General features: G+C 39.0%; 1 protein-coding gene across 1 annotated transcript in view; it reads right to left on the bottom strand.

Annotated features, from left to right (window-relative positions):
• Positions 1 to 20,220, bottom strand: part of LOC122557980 (mucin-2-like) — a 172,991-nt gene that overhangs the window by 70,897 nt on the left and 81,874 nt on the right. The window contains exons 15-30 of the mRNA XM_043706283.1: positions 18,646 to 18,772; positions 17,857 to 18,112; positions 17,700 to 17,752; positions 17,046 to 17,146; positions 14,254 to 14,405; positions 13,068 to 13,206; positions 12,619 to 12,729; positions 12,347 to 12,526; positions 11,968 to 12,207; positions 11,722 to 11,878; positions 9,796 to 9,924; positions 7,886 to 8,027; positions 7,464 to 7,507; positions 7,168 to 7,368; positions 2,044 to 2,094; positions 14 to 1,574 (exon numbers count right to left, since the gene is read on the bottom strand). Of these exons, the coding sequence (XP_043562218.1) occupies positions 14 to 1,574; positions 2,044 to 2,094; positions 7,168 to 7,368; positions 7,464 to 7,507; positions 7,886 to 8,027; positions 9,796 to 9,924; positions 11,722 to 11,878; positions 11,968 to 12,207; positions 12,347 to 12,526; positions 12,619 to 12,729; positions 13,068 to 13,206; positions 14,254 to 14,405; positions 17,046 to 17,146; positions 17,700 to 17,752; positions 17,857 to 18,112; positions 18,646 to 18,772 (3,644 nt within the window). The remainder of the gene's footprint in view (positions 1 to 13; positions 1,575 to 2,043; positions 2,095 to 7,167; positions 7,369 to 7,463; positions 7,508 to 7,885; positions 8,028 to 9,795; positions 9,925 to 11,721; positions 11,879 to 11,967; positions 12,208 to 12,346; positions 12,527 to 12,618; positions 12,730 to 13,067; positions 13,207 to 14,253; positions 14,406 to 17,045; positions 17,147 to 17,699; positions 17,753 to 17,856; positions 18,113 to 18,645; positions 18,773 to 20,220) is intronic.

Here is a 20,220-nt window from a genome sequence, read left to right on the forward strand (position 1 = left end):
GGATACTGTCATGGTTGTGGATTCTGTAGAAGGTGACGTTATGCTGATTGTTGCTGTTGGGGTTGAAGACTGAGCAGTTGTAGTTGCAGTCACGGTTGTGCTTGTTGAAGTGCTCGTTGGTTTTGAGGTTAAAGTGACTGTAGTGGGTGAGGTTGATGTTTGCCTTGTTTCAGTTGGTGTTTCACTAGCTGTCGATGTGGTCGTGGTCACAGTTGGAGAAGCACTGGTGGAAGTGGTTGACGATTGTGTTTTGTGTGATGTTGAAGATGATTGAGGTGGTCCTGTGGGTGTGGGTGTGGGTGATGTTATGGTCGTTGTTGCAGAGAATGTTGTGATTGGGGAGGTGGATGAAGGTGGAGCGGTGGGTGAATGTGTTTCCCCTGTCCCTGTGGTTTCAGTTGTACAGGTTGTCGTTGTCTTTGAGCCGGTGGGTGTTTCCGCAGTGCTAGTTGAATGTGGAGTGGGTGTGGATGTTGGCAGCTTTGAAGATGTTATCGGCGTTGATGCTGTGGTTGTGGTTGATATTTTGGATACTGTCATAGTTCTGGTTTCTGTAGAAGGTGACGTTATGCTGATTGTTGCTGTTGGGGATGGTGACTGAGCAGTTGTAGTTGCAGTCACTGTTGTGCTTGTTGAAGTGCTCGTTGTTTTTGGGGTTAAAGTGACTGTAGTGGGTGAGGTTGATGTTTGCCTTGTTTCAGTTGGTGTTTCACTCGGTGTCGATGTGATCGTGGTCACAGTTGGAGAAGCACTGGTGGAAGTGGTTGACGGTTGTGTTTTGTGTGATGTTGATGATGATTGAGGTGGTCCTGTGGGTGTGGGTGATGTTGTGGTCGTTGTTGCAGAGAATGTTGTGACTGGGGAGGTGGTTGAAGGTGGAGCGGTGGGTGAATGTGTTTCCCCTGTCTCTGTGGTTTCAGTTGTACAGGTTGTAGTTGTTGTCGAGCCAGTGTGTATTTTTATACTGGTAGTTGAATGCTTATTTGTGCTTGTTGTTGGGAATTTGGATGAATGTGGAGTTGAAGTGGATGATTCTTTTGTTTGGACTGTTGTTGGCATCACAGTCGTCGTTCTGAATATTTTCGGGGTAGTTGGTGATTCATTTGTTGCCTTTGAAACTTCTGTTGTTGTTGTACTCTGTGCTGTTGTTGCTGTTGAGTGTGATGTTTGAACACCTGTGGGAATCCGTGGTGTTGATTCTGCAGAAGTCATTGTGGTAATATGCGCCGTGGTTGTCCTTGATTCTGTTGTTGTTGTTGGAGCTTGACATATAAAATTACAGCATAACAGTTGGATTTCATAGTCGTAGCACGTTTTCATGTAATTTTGGTTCTTGTTTTCACATATGAGACCAAAAGAAATATTGCACTGTACTGTTTGTTCGATATCTTCCAGTTCTACATCTGGTGCATGTATGGCTCTGCATTCAATGTTGCTTGGAGCATCACAAATTGCATATCCATGCTCCTTAATTTTATCATATGTTTCAAAATCACCTCCCGAAAAGCCAGAGTTTGGCTTGGTTACACTTATCCATTGGGTCCATTCACATTGTTCCACTATCACACAAGTAGCTATAGGGAATTAAAAGATTTGATGTGAGAATTACGACATTTTACATTGATTTCTGTTCAGTTATGCATATATACATGGAAGAGTTAATGTGCACAAATCTTTCTTTAATTGCTACTTTTCAACTGGTTCTATACCATTGATAGAGAGTTATCTGTCCATAAGCAAATGATTTTTTAAATCAAATACCTGCATTAATGATGCTCTTTGTGCAAGAAAAGTATTCATAAAATTTGTTTTTAAAAACTTTTCAACGAATTATAAAATGTAATGCACTTGAAATGTCAGGCTATGCTATTTGTATTTGATGATTGCAATATAATAAAATTTCCTGCTGATGCTTTTTACTTGTTTCCTTCAAAAGTCAGATGTGACACTATTCGAAACAGTTCGGTAAAACATGCAGTAATCGATCAATATTAACTATTATGGAAATATTTCACATTACAAATGATTGTAAAGTTTACTTACTGCTCAGTATTTTGCTGGTTGTGGGAACAGTTGAAGTTGATGACTTAATTTCTGAAAAAGAAAGAAAGTTTTTAAAACACAGAGATAATATCAGTTTTATCACTCAAAGGAAATCAATAACTGAGTTGCAAAGTGAGGGTTGTGAAATAGTACATCCTAATAAGCACATTGATTATTTGAACAAAAATGCATCTGAAGATCTGCTGAAACTTTCCATGTTAATCTCTTGAAGGAGAAAGTGAGGACTGCAGATACTGGAGATCAGAGCTGAAAATGTGTTGCTGGAAAAGCGCAGCATCCAAGGAACAGGAGAATCGATGTTTCGGGCATAAGCCCTTCTTCAGGAATCCCTTGAAAACTACCAGGTTTCCATGATACATGTGAAGGACAGAGGGCCAAGATGTGACAAGGCAAGAAAATGGATAATTGAGAACATGCCATCAACCTGTAATTTTGATAGCTGATGTCTAACTCCGTAATGATGCCTGTCATAGTCTTAGTAGTATTGCTTCTAAAACCCTCAACTGAGCTTTCATGCTCAACTGTTCCAACACTTTGAACTCCCAATTTTCTTTCTTTGTAAATTAGAGCTCATTCAAGAAGTATCCAAGGCCATGCACTAAGACTCATTCCTTTATCCTGACCGGATAACTATTGGCATTTGTTCTCGCAAAGTGTTGACCTTAAAGTTTTCATATTCATCCATTGCTTGTCTTTTCCCTAGCTATGTAACCTCCTTCAAACCTATAACCTTCCATGATCACTGTTTTCTTCTAATTCTCACCAGTTACATATCTTAATCCTTCAACTACATAAACCCTAAAGTCTGGACTATCATTCCTTTTCAAATATGTGCTTCTTTATTTTTCACTCTATGGTTCATGCGGTCTGTAAAACCTACTTCTTTGACCAAGTATTTGGGCACCTACTCTAATTTACCTCGGTGTTAAATTATATACCAGTTTTGAAAGTTTTGTTGTGTGCTAAATCAATTCTTATTTTGGCTTCAAATGTTCAATTCATTGTCAGATATTTTATATCCCAGCTGACATTAATAGTACTCAGCAATGTTAGATCCTAAAATGAAACTTTCCTGATGGTCTAGTGGCTAGAATTTGGCACTTTCACCACTGTGGTCCAAGTTCAAATCCCTGTCAGGGAATGGGAATTTATGGACTCTTTTAACCTGTATTGTGAAAACAGAATTATTTTGGGGCCCTCTTGTGGTACAGTGGTAGCGACCCTTACCCTGGATCAGGAGTCCCAGATTCAAGTCCCACCTGCTCCAGTGTCATCTCTGACCAAGTTAATTGGAAAAATAGGTTAAATTAAAATAAGGAGATCCCAAAATGAAACGTGGGTTGTTAAACTCTAACTTTGTTTTATTTTTAATCTCACCATGGGGACAGTCACTGAACACACACAGTATAGCTGTCAGCATAACAGAGAGAGCAAAATATTTACTAAACAAGCACAACACAAAATATTGGAAAGATTTAAATATTGACATCAGAAAAGGATTCAAGTTCACACTCCCCCTTGAGAATGGAGAAAATTTTACAAGGTCTGCTGCAGATCGTCATTTATCTGGATGATGTGCTAATAACAGGGAAGACCAATGAAGAGCATACAGATAACTTGGCCATAGTTTTTAGATGTTTCTCCAAGGTGAACATATGCCCTAGAAGGTCACTCCCCAAGTGAGCCGCTTAGGCTACAGACTCAAGATGGGGTAGCATCTGTTGGAAACTGAAGTGAGGGCAATCAAAGGTGCCCCGGCTCCCATGTTGGTACTGGAGCTTAGGTCACTCCTTGGATTGGTGATTTACAGGGAGTTCTTCTATAATACGATGGTTGCGTTCTTGTGCAAGTACAACATTATAGAAAAATCACGCTTTAGAAACAGCGCTTAAACTATTGGCAATCTAATTGCGTTACAACCAGCACACTTTTAAAAGTTCGTACTTTAGAAACAGTGCTCCCAATTTGTTAATCGAATTTCAGCAAATTCGCGTTAAGGAAACATGCATTGTAGCAGAACGACCTGTATTACAAAACATTCATACATATCCTGGCCTCCATCCTGGCACTCTTACATCTACTACTGAAAAAGGGTCAGCCTTGGAAATGGGCTTGTAGCTAAGACAGAACCTTTATGAAAGTGAAGAAGCAGCTGTCACTGCTTGAGGTGTTGGCATACTACGACCCATTGCAAGATATCGTGATGACATATGATGCTTCTCTGTATGGTATCGAGGTAGTATTGGCGCACAGATGTACTATGAAGGTGAATACCCAATGGTGCATGCTTCCTGGAATTTGGCTGATGCAGAGCGCAAAACTGCCTAGATAGAGAAGGAAGATTTGGTGGACATCTTTGGTGTGAGAAAGTTCCATCCAATTTCCATCCATCAATTGGTAATAGTAGCAGACAACAAACCCCTGCTACCACACTCAACAAGGACAAGGCTTCAGGTGAAAAAGTGCATACAATTGTAAATTAGAACATCATCCAGGAGGTTGAGTAGCAAATGCAGATGCCTTGAGCAGCCTCCTACTGACGGATATGTCACTGGTGATGCTGCCACTAGAAAAGTCCATTCTGGTTTTAAACTTTCTGGACACCTTTCTGGTCAGCACTGACAATATCATACTTTTGATGCTAAAAAATCTGGTCCTGGCAAAACTAAAACAGCTGGTGATCATGGGGGACCGTCACAATCAAAATTGAAACCTTTCTGGTGAGACCCAATCACCAGAGAGAACCAGATAATGGCTAAACTCCACCAGAAGTGTGCAAAATGAATATGTTGATGACAAGTTGTGTCTGGTAGCCAAATTTGGGTGTAGACATAGGCACTTTGGTGGGGCAATGCCCAGAGTGCTAACAAGGACAAAAATTACCACCAGCAGCTCCCCCACATTCTTGGGAATTGCTGAGCAACCCTGGACTCGGTTACATGTCAATTATGCCTGCCCTTTCAAGGGCATTGTGGATGAACACTCAAAGTTGTGGAATGTGCATAGAGATCATTTATTAAATACTGGGACTGTGATAGAAAAGGAGCGAGTATCTTTTGCAGTACAAGGGCTCGCAGAAGTGTTGGTTACAGAAAATGGGGAACTTGAATATTTCCTAAAGTTTAATGTCATGAGGCATAGACAGCTCCATATCATCTATTGCCCAATGGTCTGGAGGAAAGACCAGGCCAAACTTTGAAGGCAGGCTTAAAGAACCACCCAACAGCTTTACTCAATGTCAAACTGTTCTGGTACCTATTTCATTATTGGACCACCCCTCATGCAACTACAGGGTTAGCTCCAGCAGAGTTGCTACTTGGGAGAAGATTCAAAACCAGGTTAAATCTGATCTTTCTGGACCTGGGAGCATAGGGTGAACCAGCATTGGGAATGTCAATGCCAGACAAAAGACCCCTCTAAGCAAGAGGAACAGTCTACTTCAGGGGACAAAGTTTGGTAATGAAACCACTGAAATGGCCTTGCATGGTATCAGGCGTGGCCAATGCAAGATCAGATCCCACAACATTAAAAATTTGGGTACGTGAGCTGGTCCTAAACAAGCATGTGGACCACATGAAAGCTGAAAACTCAGAAACCGAGCATCAGCAAAACACACCCAGCCACTCAGGACAGCTGGAAAGGTTGTCGGAATCCATGTCTACTGTTGAAGAAATGGGTGGCATGGTGACTCAGTGGTTAGCATTGCTGCCTCACAGTGCCAAGGAGCTGGGTTCAATTCCACCCTCAGGCAACTGTTTGTGTGGAGTTTGCACATTCTCTCCCTGTCTATGTGGGTTTCCTCCAGGTGTTCCCACAGTCCAAACGTGTGCAGGTTGGGTGGATTGGCCATGCTAAATTGCCTATTGTGGCCAGAGATATGCAGGCTAGGTGGATTAGCCATGGAAATTGCAGGGCTACAGGTATAGAGTAGGGTGGTGGGTCTGGTTCTGCAACTTAAGGATTCTATGATTCTATGAAATATTTGAGTCTGAGGTGGACATAGTGGGTTTGATCCTTTACTGCCCAAAGAAGAGGGTGAATTTCTTCCAAGTCGCTCCAGGCACAAGAGGTGGACAGGTGGATCAGAGGTTCAGTTCAGAGGGTAGAAAAAGCTATATGTGTCAAGTACTATGCATGTATAAATAAAGGGTGACTTGATAATGGGATACTGGCCTGTATGGAGTTATTTCAGATGGGCTCCAGGGAGTACAACCAGAGCATGTCCTTGGCATTGTGGGTGGAGTTTAGAAGAATGATGATGATGATGATGAAATAGGCAGCTACATACATGGCGAAAGTGAGGGCTGCAGATGCTGGAGATCAGAGCTGAAAATATGTTGCTGGAAAAGCGCAGCAGGTCAGGCAGCATCCAAGGGACACCCAGAGAACACCTCTGGGACACCCAGACCAACCAACCCAACCACCCCGTAGCCCAACACTTTAACTCCCCCTCCCACTCCACCAAGGACATGCAGGTCCTTGGACTCCTCCATTGCCAGACCATGGCAACACGATGGTTGGAGAAAGAGCGCCTCATCTTCTCCTCCCTACCTTTTATCTTAGCCTGCTGGACACACTTTCCTCATTCCTGAAGAAAGGCTTATGCCCGAAACGTCGATTCTCCTGTTCCTTGGATGCTGCCTGACCTTCTGCGCTTTTCCAGCAACACATTTTCAGCTACATACATGGTCTCAATCTTAGTGACAAAATACAAGCCATGAGTTCCTAACACCTGCTGTTGGAAGTGAGGTCAAGAACATTTAAGGGGGAAATTGAGAGTGGAGAAAACAGTGCTGTTGGTTATCATTGCAGTCCAATATGATCTTGGAGTCATGAGCAGTTTTGGCAGAGGGAAGACCTGACAACGTTTGTTGTGATCCAATCAGGTCTGGTGATAAATGCTAAATTGTTTTCATGTTTTATGCATTCAAATTGTCAGTGATCTGCCAATCAAATGATAATGTAGCATGATAATTTAGTGAATCCATCAGTTATTATTTGAAGAAGGCAGAGTACTCTACCCTTAAAAGGACATGCAACTATATTCTATTTCCACCTTTGAGCAGTTGATTATCAATCAAAAAATGAACACAAAAATGTTACCTGTACTGGCTGTGATTGAAAATGGCGAAATAGTCAGTGGTGTTGTTGTGGTGGTACTAGTTGGTGCACAAGGGCTTATTATTCTAATAATTGTTCCATTGTCAGCACAATATGCCACAATGCAATCTCCTAGCCCATCTGTTATGTTGTAGATAACTTCATTTGGATGGTACACTGTGCCATTGTATATACAAACACAAGCTATAAAGAAAGAAAACACGGGGTGATGTGAAAATTTGTATATTGTTCTACATAATTAACATACTGTGTAGCAAAAAATTGAAATTAATACTTACCACTGCTGTCGTTCATGCATTTAATACCTTCTGGTGTGCACAAGCTGAAAAAAAAAGAACCTTTGGTTTATTATGAGTTTAACATCATGGTAGTGAATAGAATTCCTTGCATTTGTAACTCATATGGAATATTACCATACCCTTTGAAAGCTACAAAGCATTTAAAAACTAATCGATTCATTTGAAATGCAGTCACCGTTGTAATGTAAATGAAATTAATACTCTAGCGTTCTTTCTGAAATGGTGCTAGCCACAACAATTTTGACAAAAGCAATGGTAAAAGTTACTTATATTGAACTTAAGTATGGCAATAAAAAAAGGTCAATGGTTGGAGCGGGATTTCCACCCAAAAATGTTTGACTCAGAATGTACAATTTAATGTCTTAGATTATTGAAAATGCAAACAAAATAATAATAAGTACCATTTCTCACAGTTGTTTGTGGTTTCAATAGTTTCATTAATTTCATAATATTTTCCATTTTCATAACAGCCACATTGAGCAACACACTGTTTTGAATGTTCATCATAGATGGGTGTATTTTCTGGACATTTGGGATAACACCCTAAAAAAAGACACAAAAACAAATAATTGTTTTTTCATGCTATTGAATTAAATAAAACAAATAAAGTTGGTACTGTTGAGTAAATTTACTTAAGATTAACCAGGTTTTTTTAAAAAAAACTTATTTATATTAGTTTTGGAAGAAATCTAGTTGTGTACAAAACAGTTGAAGTGATGATCGCAGTTATATTGTGGAGTAAAGTCAAGATTGCAAACAGTGAGCACTGTTCTGATTTAAAGCTACCCTTTGCCATTGGGAGCTTGAAATAGGAAGTTACTTACCTGATTTGAACTTAACATTTTCCCATCATTTTTGATTTTAGTACACAAGGTCACTCCCAGAAAGTGAGGCACCTCGTAAACATGTCATAGCCTCCCTATCAGAATATTAACCAGACCTTGAGCAGTGAAACTGTCACAGCTTTCCAGCCATGGGGAGGAGCAAATCAGCAGCTGATCAGAAGAACAAAAATGCTTTCCAGGTAAGATGAAAAACATTCCATTGTGGTTCCAAAGAAGTAAAAGCATTCCATCATGTCCCACAAAGAATGTTGAGTCACCCTTGGCCAAGATGTTTCCAATAACAACAACAACTGAGACTTTCTTGAAGTACCCTTTCTGTTATGTTGGAAGTCCCTCTTTACCCTTCCATTCACATTCTGTTCAGGAGTTAATTCAGCAGCATTTCAATCAAGTTGAGGAGTTCAGGTATGTCAGACACACTTTTTGCTTGTTCTAGCTGCTTCAGTACCCACTCCAGGATAAATTCAACATTAATAAGTTATATCTGAAAGCAACAAATAGCCTTAAAGTAAACCCAGTTAAGACTAGAGGCTAAGTTCCTGAATTCCAGCTACTGGCAGGAAAGTCAGACTGTTGGCTTTGCATCTTAATAGTTCACAAAAATCTCGTTATGCATGATCTACAGACAAATCTTCTGGGGTGGGAGCAGAACACTGAAATTAACCTGAAGCCAATAAAACAATGCAAACATGTTGTCAGGTAATACTATATACAGTTTTGAGTTACATCGTTCATAAAATTCCTCATGCTGCTTCAAAAATCCCTACAGTGTGGAATCAGGCCATTCAGCCCATCAAGTTCACACTGACCCTCTGAAGAGTATCCCACCTAGACCCACCCCCTACCCCCTACCCCAGTAATCATGCATTCCCCATGGCCATTTCACCTAGCCTGCATATCCCTGGACACTATGATCTATTTAGCTTGGCCAAACTACCTAACGTGCACATCTTTGGACTGTGGGAGGAGACTGGAGCACCCGATGAAAACCCACACAGACAGCCACCCAAGGCTGGAATCAAACCCGAATCCCTGGATCTGTGAGGCAGCAGTGCCAGCTACTGAGCCACTGTGCTGCCTATTAAAATGGGAATAACCTTTCTATCAGCGTTACTTAGTCAGAATTGTGTTGGGAAGACCATGTGCACATACAGATTTCTTTCTATTCGATACCAGACTGCCTATTACCACTGCCTATGGACCAATATTAGTGCGGTGAGACACACCAGTTTCTGTAAGTTACTGTTTTGTTTTGGCTCTTGGCAGTTCTGCAATGTATTTGCTTTCATTTGCAATCTGGGATTAGACTGGAAACTATAATATTGAGACACTTTGAGATATATTCCTGCATTTAAAAAACATTATATACAAATAATTAGTAGCCATTGCTGTTGATGTAATTTTAAAAAGCAGCAAAATATTCTTGTACTGTATGAAACTTTTAGAACAATCAAAAGGCAGTTTACCTTCTAACTGGAACGTGATGTTGCAGAGGCCAAGTGGGTTTAGGCACGATTTAAAGCAGGGGAATCCACAAGGATAATAATGCCATTCACACATTTCAGGAGAAGGGTTGTAGAAACTGCAGTACATGGCTGATAGAGGAGAAGATAGATATTCATTGCCTAATACTTGATCATAAAAGTTTACAACGTACTTCAGGATTTAATACTCCATAATAATTATCCTCTTGTATCTTTTATCTTTCCTTTAGTACTGTTTTCTCTTTCTCTTCAACCCCGAAGCAACTTCTTATACCACTCAATTTGTCTTTCCTTCTGTGTTGATTTTTCTCTCTTTTTTACTATTCTTTGCATTCACTAGGCATCTTTCTGTATTTCTATACTGGTATTAATGACTATCCCTTGTTATCACATTTTTATCTTAACATTAATTGCTTGTCTGTAAGTATTTTCCTGTTGATGGCATTTGCTGATGAATCATCAGTGGTGATCATTAATATTCATAAATAATTAGTACCAAAGATCCACCTTATTAGGTGATCTAATTAAAGTGATGTATTCTCTTTGACAATGCTTAAATATAAAAAGTTGACTTAATTAATAATGTAAATTTTTTTTCAGAAATATGTGATGTATGTTTGTTTTTGTTTAGGAACAAATTTATACTTATCATACAATGTCACGGCTAGACACATGGAGACTTGTGAGTACCAAAACACCACCTGGAAAATCAGGGACTCCTTACTTGAGTGAGGTTAAATGAGTACTATTCTGGTTGGCAATTAGTAACTAGTGGTGTGCCTCTGGGATCAGTGTTGGCACCGCAATTATTTACAATTTATATAGATGATTTGGAGTTAGGGACCATGATGAGTATGTCAAAGTTTGCAGATGACACTAAGATGAGTGGCAGAGCAAAGTGTGCAGAGCACTGTGAAACATTGCCGAGGAACATAGATACTTTAAGTGAGTGGGTAAAGGTCTGGCAGATGGAATACAATGTTAATAAAAGTGAAGTCATCCATTTTGGTAGGAGTAACAGTAAAAAGGACTATTACTTGAATGGTAGCATGCTGCTGTGCAGAGGGACCTGGATGTCCTTGTGCATGAATCACAGAAGGTTGGACTGCAGGTACTATAGGTAATTAGGAATGCAAATTAAATGTTGTCCTTCATTGTTAAAGGGATTGAGTTTAAAAGCAGAAAGGTCATGTTGCAGCTGTATTGGGTGCTGGTGAGGCCACACCTGGAGTACTGCATGCAGTTTTTGTCTCCTTACTTGAGAAAGAATATACTGGCACTGGAGGGGTGTAGAGGAGTTTCATGAGGTTGATTCTGGAGTTGAGGGGTTTGGTTTATGAGGAGGAGCTGAGCAGACTAGGATTATATTCATTGGAATTTAGAAGAATGAAACATAGAGACATATAAAATTATGAAGGGAATAGATAAGATAGATGTAGAGAGAATGTTTCCACTGCCAGGTGAAACTAGGACAAGAGGGCATATCCTCAAGATTAGGGGGAGTAAATTTAGGACTGGATTGAGAAGGGTTGTAAATCTATGGAATTACCTGCATAGTTAAGTAGTTCACGCTAGTTCAGTTAATGTTTTTAAAGCTAAAATAGATATTTCTTTGAACAATGAAGGAATTAAGGGATATAGTGAGAGGGCAGGTAAGTGGAGCTGAGGCCACGAAAAGATCAGCCATGATCTTACTGAATGGTGGAGTAGGTTTGAAGGGCCAGATGTTCTTATGCTCCTTATGTTCAAAGCAGACATTTAAGCTAGGACCTTAAGGCAGGATATTTTCAGACACCAGGCAATATTGTAATCAAACAAGAACTATAAAAAGAAGACATATAAACGTCTGGTAAATATTAAATTTTAAAAACTTGATTGTTTTGTACGTTAATGTTACCATAAACTTACGACAGATTTCAGGGGTCCTCCAGTCAATGCACACCCCAGTTTCATTGCAGGCAAAAGCATAGGCAGCTACAGCAGTGCAAAAACACTCACAATCTCCACCACTGTCACAAGAACATGAATCATGGACACAAGAATCATAAAATGGATTTGGATCAACCTGTTGATACAATAGGTTACTAAATATATAGACATTTAAAAAGAATGATATCATATGAGAAAATTTTAAAAATTAGAAAGTTACACAACCATTTTATGACAATTTGCAAAGATGTCACTTGTAATTATGGAGCATTGCTTTTGTGCCCAGCCTTTGCGGTGTGGTTTCTCAGTGCAAGGGTCATCATTGGGCTCAGCATCCGGGCAGTTAGCAGTTAGCTTCCAGGAATTTCCAAACTCAATTACATCAGCAACAACAGACTGGCTTCTTGTCATGAAGTCATTGTTGGCGTTTCCATCAAAATTGCCACATAAGCCACAAATATAACCCTGGAATCACAGAGTAAGAATCATCCATTTATTGAGATCAGGTCACTTTGTTTCCATTTAAAAACTGAGGTATATAATTAATATTTTTGGCATATTGGGATAGATATTGTCTTCTGATTGTTGATAAATTTAATCATACCTGGTAAGAAGGGCTCAACTTAATAAAAACACTAGTCTTTTTGTCCCATATTAGAATCAACCCATTGTCAGCTTCCACAGTCAGATAAAGGCCAAGAATACGGATAGTGAAAGGGATCTTGTTGTTTTCATTCCTCTGAATTATTTCATGTTTTCCTTCAGCTAGTTTCAATTCAAAATTCTGAAGCAAGATATAAAGGGTTTCAGTACAAACAAATGCAAACAAGATGAATGAGTTAAATGCAAAATATTCTAATACTAAAAAGACACTACCTCAAAGAACAGTTTGATTGATTTAGAACATGTTGTTCCAGTTGTTCCACAGGGAATGTTTTCTGTAATTACGCTGAAGGTGCCATTGGTAAGATTATCTCCACAGTAATCCTGAAAATAAATGCATAATTTGATTATCTTAAAAATAACATTCTTGATATTGCAATATTAAAACAACTTATTGTATTAAACATAATGCAGATCCTCATGGGACTGATGTTAATGCCATAAAATTGCACAGTAGCAAGGTTTTTTAAAATTTAAGCCACATTGGTGGGGCAGATTTGAATTTTATTATAGGGTAAAGAAATTTAGTGAAAGAGTTACCTCAGGATATTTGAGGTATCTGATTCACTGCAGAAATCTGGAAATAAAATTACTAGCCCTCAGGTTTTTAGATCCCAGCTGAGAATATATCTGATCCAAGAAAAATATATTAGAAAACGTACCTGTGCAGCAATGTATTCACAGTTTCCATCAAAATTGTAGCGCTTGCCATCAAATGTAATGTAGTGACCACTCCCATATATTGTACATGCTCCAAAGCAGGGAATATTTGTACAGTCCCAGCTGCCTTTCTGGCAAGTACTAAATAAATTAAAATGATTTCAGAACAAAATGCAGAAAACATCACCTTTTATCAAAAACTTCAAAAGGATATTTATGATTAAAAGAACTATATATTTTAACTTCAAATTCCTTCATATTCAAGTTTGAGAAGTTTGTTAAAAGTTGTTGTGTAGCTTATTTTCCAAAGAGTCTTGGGGCCAGAATTTGCACTTGTGGACATCTCATGGTGTGCAATTACTTAGCTCATATTTTGCTGGAATTGTGAGTTGATCATGAAGTGACAATAGAAGTTGATTGGCAGTAATTGACATTGACCGCAATGTTAAAAAGGTTACTGATGCTTGTAAATATCAAATGAAAATCTCTGTGCTGAGTTTAACGGGCAGTTAGTGTGTAAATGCAGTAACTAGGCCCTCTGCCGAGGTAGTGTCCCTATCCTGGACAGGGAGGATCAGGTTTAAGTCCCACCTGCTTCCAGAGATGCATAATAAAATCTCTGAACAGGTTGATTGAAAAATAGGTTGAATAAAAAAAACGTAGTGACAAGGCCTTCTTCTTATGCAGTAGTAGTGTCCCTACCATTTGACCAAGAGACCTCGATTCATGTCCCATCTGCTCCAGAGATGTATAATAACATCTCTGAACCAGTTGATGAGAAAAATAGATTAAATTTTTAAAAATTAAATGTACTGACTGGATGAAATTCCTGGGAAGGTTACGGGCAAGATGTCTCATCTGTATAATTAACAATATAAGAAAAATATCAATAAGTTGCTGGTTGATGTTCATTCAACTGCCATTATTCTTTTTTTGCATTGCGTATCTTTTGACATTTCAGAAGTGAACAGCAGATAATATAAAAATATTATAATACAATAGGACAAAATACATGGAATAAAGATATTGACAGAATATCTACATTTACATATATATTATGTTTTATTAACTGTATAATTTTGATAGCTCAGATTTACAAAAGGCTTAGAAACAGTTTATGTTTTGATGTGTTTCAATAACTGTAGATTTCAAATAGTTATATAGATATTGATATAGTTATAAAATTACCAAGTGTTACAATCAACTGAGATTCTGCTTCCGGATGGATAATGAAAATTATTGTGCACACAGGGGCAATTGTCTTCAATAACACAACTTCCATTTCTGTCGTCCATCATCCCCTCAGGGCAAACACAGCCTGACACACATTTCTCACTGTACTGTGGAAACCAGGAAAGATAGGTTTTAGACTTCAAATTGATAACAGAAAAAAAGTAAATTGTTATCTCAATTCTTACAGTTTACCGTATTAATTGTCTGGTAGTTATCTTTAGTTTTGATGGTTTGGTAATCTGATATCAGATGGCTTATCTACTGTTCTCCCTTCCCAATATTTCTCTCCTTGTAACTCAGGGAGAGAATTAACAAGCAGCCAGTCCAACGTTATTAATTTTGCCTATTCAATAGGCAATATTATTTCTTGTTCAAAATAATTTTTTAGAACCTAACTGCACACATATTCTGGTAGCTTCCATTTAGCTATGTAGAATTATATGTGTGAAGTGAAAAGATATGAAACTGTAAGGCATAAGTCATTTCTTTCCTCATGACAAGAGTGTTACCAATATTGGAATTTTAATGAAAATGAGTAAAGTCCATCTTTTTTGATTGATGAAATAACTTTACCTTCTTATCACACACTTTGATTATTTCTTTCTCCAGAATTGTATCTGTTAACTCCTGCTTTCAATTAGACTGGTTGCTTCAATATTTATCCTATGAACTTATTTCACAACTGTTAATGCTTTGGGTGAAAATGTTCTCTTGACTTGCAAAATTTTAACATGTTTCTTAGAACCTGAGCCTGCCTTCATAGAAAACAGCTCTTGTATCATTCTACCAGAGCTACTGATTGTCACCTGAATATCTTATGTTTTCAGAGTGGGATATGAAATAACAGCCTTGTAACTAAAGAAGCAAGACAGTTTTAAACAGCTAAGGCTAGAACATTTTCCATGTTTCATTTGTCAATACACCTAAATAACTCTATCACTTGAAGGTCAAAGTCCCATATATTCCAGGGGACGTTTTAATATGCCTTCTTGTAATGACAGACCTGTCGTTTTTGACATACAACTGGATGGTATATATGATGAGTCTCAAAATGCTAATTTTAAAATTACTTTCATACACTCAGAAAAAGTAGGGATATGACTCAAGATCTCACAACTGCTGCCTAGCTACACTTTCCCTTTTGCAAACAAAAACACCTCAGCCCCACAAAACTTCCCTTACTGGCAGTCAAGCATTTTCCAGACCACTCAATATTTGACCGCTGAGTCAAGGTAAGCTGAATGTGGAGCCGTTGCTGGAAAAGGATGATTTCATGATTGTCCATGGGCCATGCTACAAATCACCAAGACTATGGTGCATTTCTGTCTCTCCCTCTGTTTGACATAATTTCTTCCTTCCGTTCCTCCTACAGACCAAGGGATAGCCCGAACAAGATTCCCATTCTCATACTTTCTCCTGCTGATTCCTACAAGATCTCTAAAAGTACCAGAGCAGCCATTCTGTTTAGGTGAAGTCATCAAAGAATTCCCAGAATACATATTGATAGAATGACATACAAAGTCCTCCAAATATCTTCCAAAATTCTTCCATAAATCCTCTTCAATGCAATGTAATCAGTTGACCTCAAAAGTGAAGAGTGAAAGTTGGGCACAGCTAGGTCTATTTCAAGTCTTTGCCAACAACTTTCTTATTCTTGCTCAACTAGTTGCTCTTAGGATAAGTTGTATACTACAGAACTAAAAACAAGTTTTTGGCACAGTAGCAATACCCCTGCCTTTGAATGGAGTTCAAGTCCCATTGCTCCATAGGTATGTCATATCACATCTGAAAGGTTGATTTTTAAAAAATCCATTAAAGCATGAGACAGTAAAATGTCTTGCAGTTTTATTAATGAATGTTAGGAGTCAATTTAGTTACAATCAGAGTGTTAATCACCCTCATGCCAGCCCATGCACCTAGCATATTTTGTTATAATGGCATTGTGCATAGAAAGGTCTAACCATGCATTGTTGCTGCCTACAGACTCCAGCTTGGCCACGTCGGAGTGTTTTAGGCTTAAAACATTGGCACAGAAATAGAAAAACTCATCCCTAATGTTGGTGCAATTTTTAAAGCATGACAGTATTCTGAGATTATAAAGTTGTAAGTTAACAGGTGGCGGACTCATTTCCACAGTGCATAATCACATTAATTTACTTATCCTAATTCTGTAGTCAGCTTAGTAGCAGAATCAAGTAAGGATTTAATTGCTTAGCTCGATAGGGTTAATGAGGAAAATTGTTTTGATATTATTTTCTAATAAATCTGTTCAGTAATGTTGTTACACTCCTCTGGAGTAGTGGGCTATGAATTTGGGTCTCCTGGTTCAGAAGGAGGGTTAATAGCAGTGTACCACAAGAACCCTCAAAAATATCAGGCTTTTTTTCTTATTTTCTAATCAACCTACTCAGAGATGGTATCACATACCTCAGGAGCAGATGGGATTTGAATCTGGGCCTTCTGGTCCAAAGCTAAGGGCACCACCACTGCGCCACAAGAACCCTCACAAAATTGTTTTCAACTGAAGTATTCTTATATTTTGCAGCTGGGTTATAATTTACTTTCAGCTGTATTCATAAGACTTAAATATTTAAGCAGAAATGGACATTTGAGAATGGTTTAAAAAGTTACTAATGCTAACTGATAAGGCTGACTTTATGATATTTCTTTGCAATGAATGCCATGGTATGTGTATAAATTAAAGAATTACAATAAATCCTTTTGAAAATGAAACACAAGAAACCCACACAGTCCAGATTTTGGTTTCCACAAGTACGACGACACTCTGTCCCTGTTGTGCCTGGCTCTGTAGTATTGCAACTTAAATAGATCTTGGGTGGAAAACATTCTGTAAAAAGAAAGACAAAAAACATGCATTTACATCATACTGTTCATAACTATCAGATATCCTAAAGCACTTTGCAGTCAATTAAATATTTTTGATGCATGGTCACGACTTTAACGTAGGAAGCCAGCCAATTGTTCACAAATTGTTCAGCTTCCACAAAAAACAGGATTCTGGTAATGACCAGATAATCATCCTTTCTAATGTTGATTGAGGGATAATCACTGACCAGGAAAATTGGTACCTCTTCTGTGATTCTTCAAATTATGTCATGGGATCTTTTACATCTACATGAGAAGAAAAGCTTGGGACTTGGTGATATTTTGTCAAAAAGGCAGAACCTCCAACAGTGTAGTGTTCCTTGAGTATTGTATGGGAGTGTCAGCCTTAATTTCTTTGTCTTAATGGAACTGGGTTTCAACCGGTTGTGACTCAGATGTTGAGTGTATTACTGACTGTTATGGCTGACAGATCACAAAAGTTTGTAAATGTCTGCCATGTATTAATGGTTAAATTAACAAAACAAATATAATTTAAATTAGATAGCAAAACTTACTTTGTATTCTATACAGCGATACAATGCACTGCATTTTTCCATCTTGACACACGCTGTAACAGATTAGTAAAAATATAAAATAAAAGTTTATAAGTATCTTTTTGATCATAATTTTTGTGCAAAATTACTACAGTAGCCAAGTGGCCAGTTAATTTACCAATGTGTATCTCCTTGATTAATTATCTCTCCAGCATTTAAGAGGGTGCCCTGATAGAGGCATGGACACTCAGATGAGGGCACGCATCTGCCTTTTTCATTCATATACATTCCATCAGCGCAGCCACATCCATCCACTGGCACGTGTTGGATTCCGCAGGTAATATCCTTCTCACTCAGAGAATGGCATGTGCGCTTGCAACTTTTCACATCATAACTGTATATTAGTGTCTCCGGACAGGTCTTCGTGTAAGAGTCTATAACAAATTTATGAAAACAAATAAGAAAAGTCAATGATCTGAAAGGACTAATCTGCCGCAGCAACTTGCAGTAATATCTATTAATCCACATTAACAGTTAAAGACTGAGTTTCACTGAAGTCTTTGTGTGAAAATATAATGATGTCTCAGAAGTTTTATATTTAGTAGTACTCATTTTTAATTCAGACTCTTATTATTCAAACTCAAAACTTACATCAGACGTGACTTGTACACACTATTCCATCCATTGAATCCTAATTCAGCCACAGCTGGATTCTTGCACTCTCATCCTTACTTTCAAATTCCTCCATGACCTCGCACCTCCTTATCTCTGTAAATGTCTCTGGCTTTATTATTTCTCTGCACTCTTCCAATTATAGCCTGTAGCACATTCTGATTTTCATCAGCCCAGAGATGTGTTTCCATTTGCCAACCCTGTCTAATTTCCATCAGCCAATATTCCAGGACAAGTATATTTGTTGTGGTTGCATCTAGATTCACTAAATAAATATAAAATAAAGCTTACTTACCACATACTTTTGTCCGCCAATTAGTTAACATGACCCCTTTGCTTGCACAGGCTCGAACATATGAATATAGTGCAGAACACATGCAGTCCTCATTTTTATCACAGTTGCAACTGTCATACATACATTTCTAAAGAGAAGGAGAAGGAGAGTAAATTACTTCTCTTGGGGAGAAGGGTGTAGGTAAGATGCAATGGCTATGTCTTTGTGCTTTTAAAAATGTGGATTGAAGTGAGAAAAGTACTGTGGAAACCAGTGGAAGGATAGCCGCATGTTTTGAAAAGCAAGAAACCTGACACATGTAACAAAGATTGCAAAAAGCTGTTTAAATACATTAATTGAAATGTTTGCAGATGAATAGGAGCCAAAGGATTGATTCAGCTGAGTAGCATCACAAAATTGATTTATCTAAGGACCTGTAACCAGTGTTGATAACAAAAGCCTTTTGCCTGCCAAAATACATGTAATTGGTTGTCAGATAACTGAACAGCTTGGGACTTGGAACAAAATATTCAAAAATGATTTGATCTCTATTAGCTCATAAGAGGCCTCTCTGTTTTCTGCAGTCAAAACCATTTGTCAGTAGCAGCAACCGTGAGAGGAGTGACAGTGAGGGTCAGGGGCATGCCAGGAAGTCTGTTTGGGAATTTAGAACAGTGAGGATGGTGGTTAGGGCAGTTGAATGTTCCTGCTGCAGAATGTGGGAGGTAAGATCACCACGAGTGTTCCTGCTGACTTCATCTGCAGCAAGTGCACCCAATTTCAGCTTCTCAAAAACCACGATAGGGAGCTGGAGCTGGATGAACTTCGGATCATTCGGGTGGTGGAGGGGGTTATTTAGAGGAGTTACAGGGAGGTAGTCACACCTCAGGTATAAGAAAAAGACAGATAGATTACTGTCGGGGACGGAGAGGGAACCGGCAGGCAGTGCAGGGAACCCCTGAAGCTGTTCCTCTCAATAACAAGTATATCATTTTGGATACTGTTGGGGGGACGACAGGTCTCTGGCACACAGTCTGTCCCTGTTGCTAAGAAGGGAAGGGGGCGATGAGCAGAGCATTAGTCATTAGGGACGCCATACTTAGGGGGACAGATAGGAGGTTCTGGGGGAACGGGAGACACTCATGATTGGTGTGTTGCCTCCCAGGTGCCACGGTTTGTGATGTCTTGGATTGTGTTTTCAGGATCCTTGAGGGGGAGGAGGAGCAGCCCCAAGTTGTGGTCCACATAAGTAGGAAAAGGGATGGGCATTTAAGGCAGAAATCCAGAGAGTTAGCGTGGAAGCTCAGTGCTAGAACAAACAGAATTTTTATCTCTGGTGTCTTGCCTGTGCCACGTGCTAGTGAGGCAAGGAATAAGGAGAGAACACGTGGTTACAGGGATGGTGCAGGAGGGAGCGTTTCAGAGACCTGGATAATTGGGGCTCAATCTAGGGTAGATGGGGCCTCTACAAACAGGATGGTCTACACCTGAACCAGAGGGGTACTAATATCCTGGGGGAGAGGGTTGGCATTTGCTAATGCTATTCAGGAGGGTTTAATCTCATTCAGTAGGGGGAATGGGGACCTAAATTGTAGA

This window comes from Chiloscyllium plagiosum, chromosome 16, assembly GCF_004010195.1.
Source record: "Chiloscyllium plagiosum isolate BGI_BamShark_2017 chromosome 16, ASM401019v2, whole genome shotgun sequence".
Classification (NCBI taxonomy): domain Eukaryota; kingdom Metazoa; phylum Chordata; class Chondrichthyes; order Orectolobiformes; family Hemiscylliidae; genus Chiloscyllium; species Chiloscyllium plagiosum.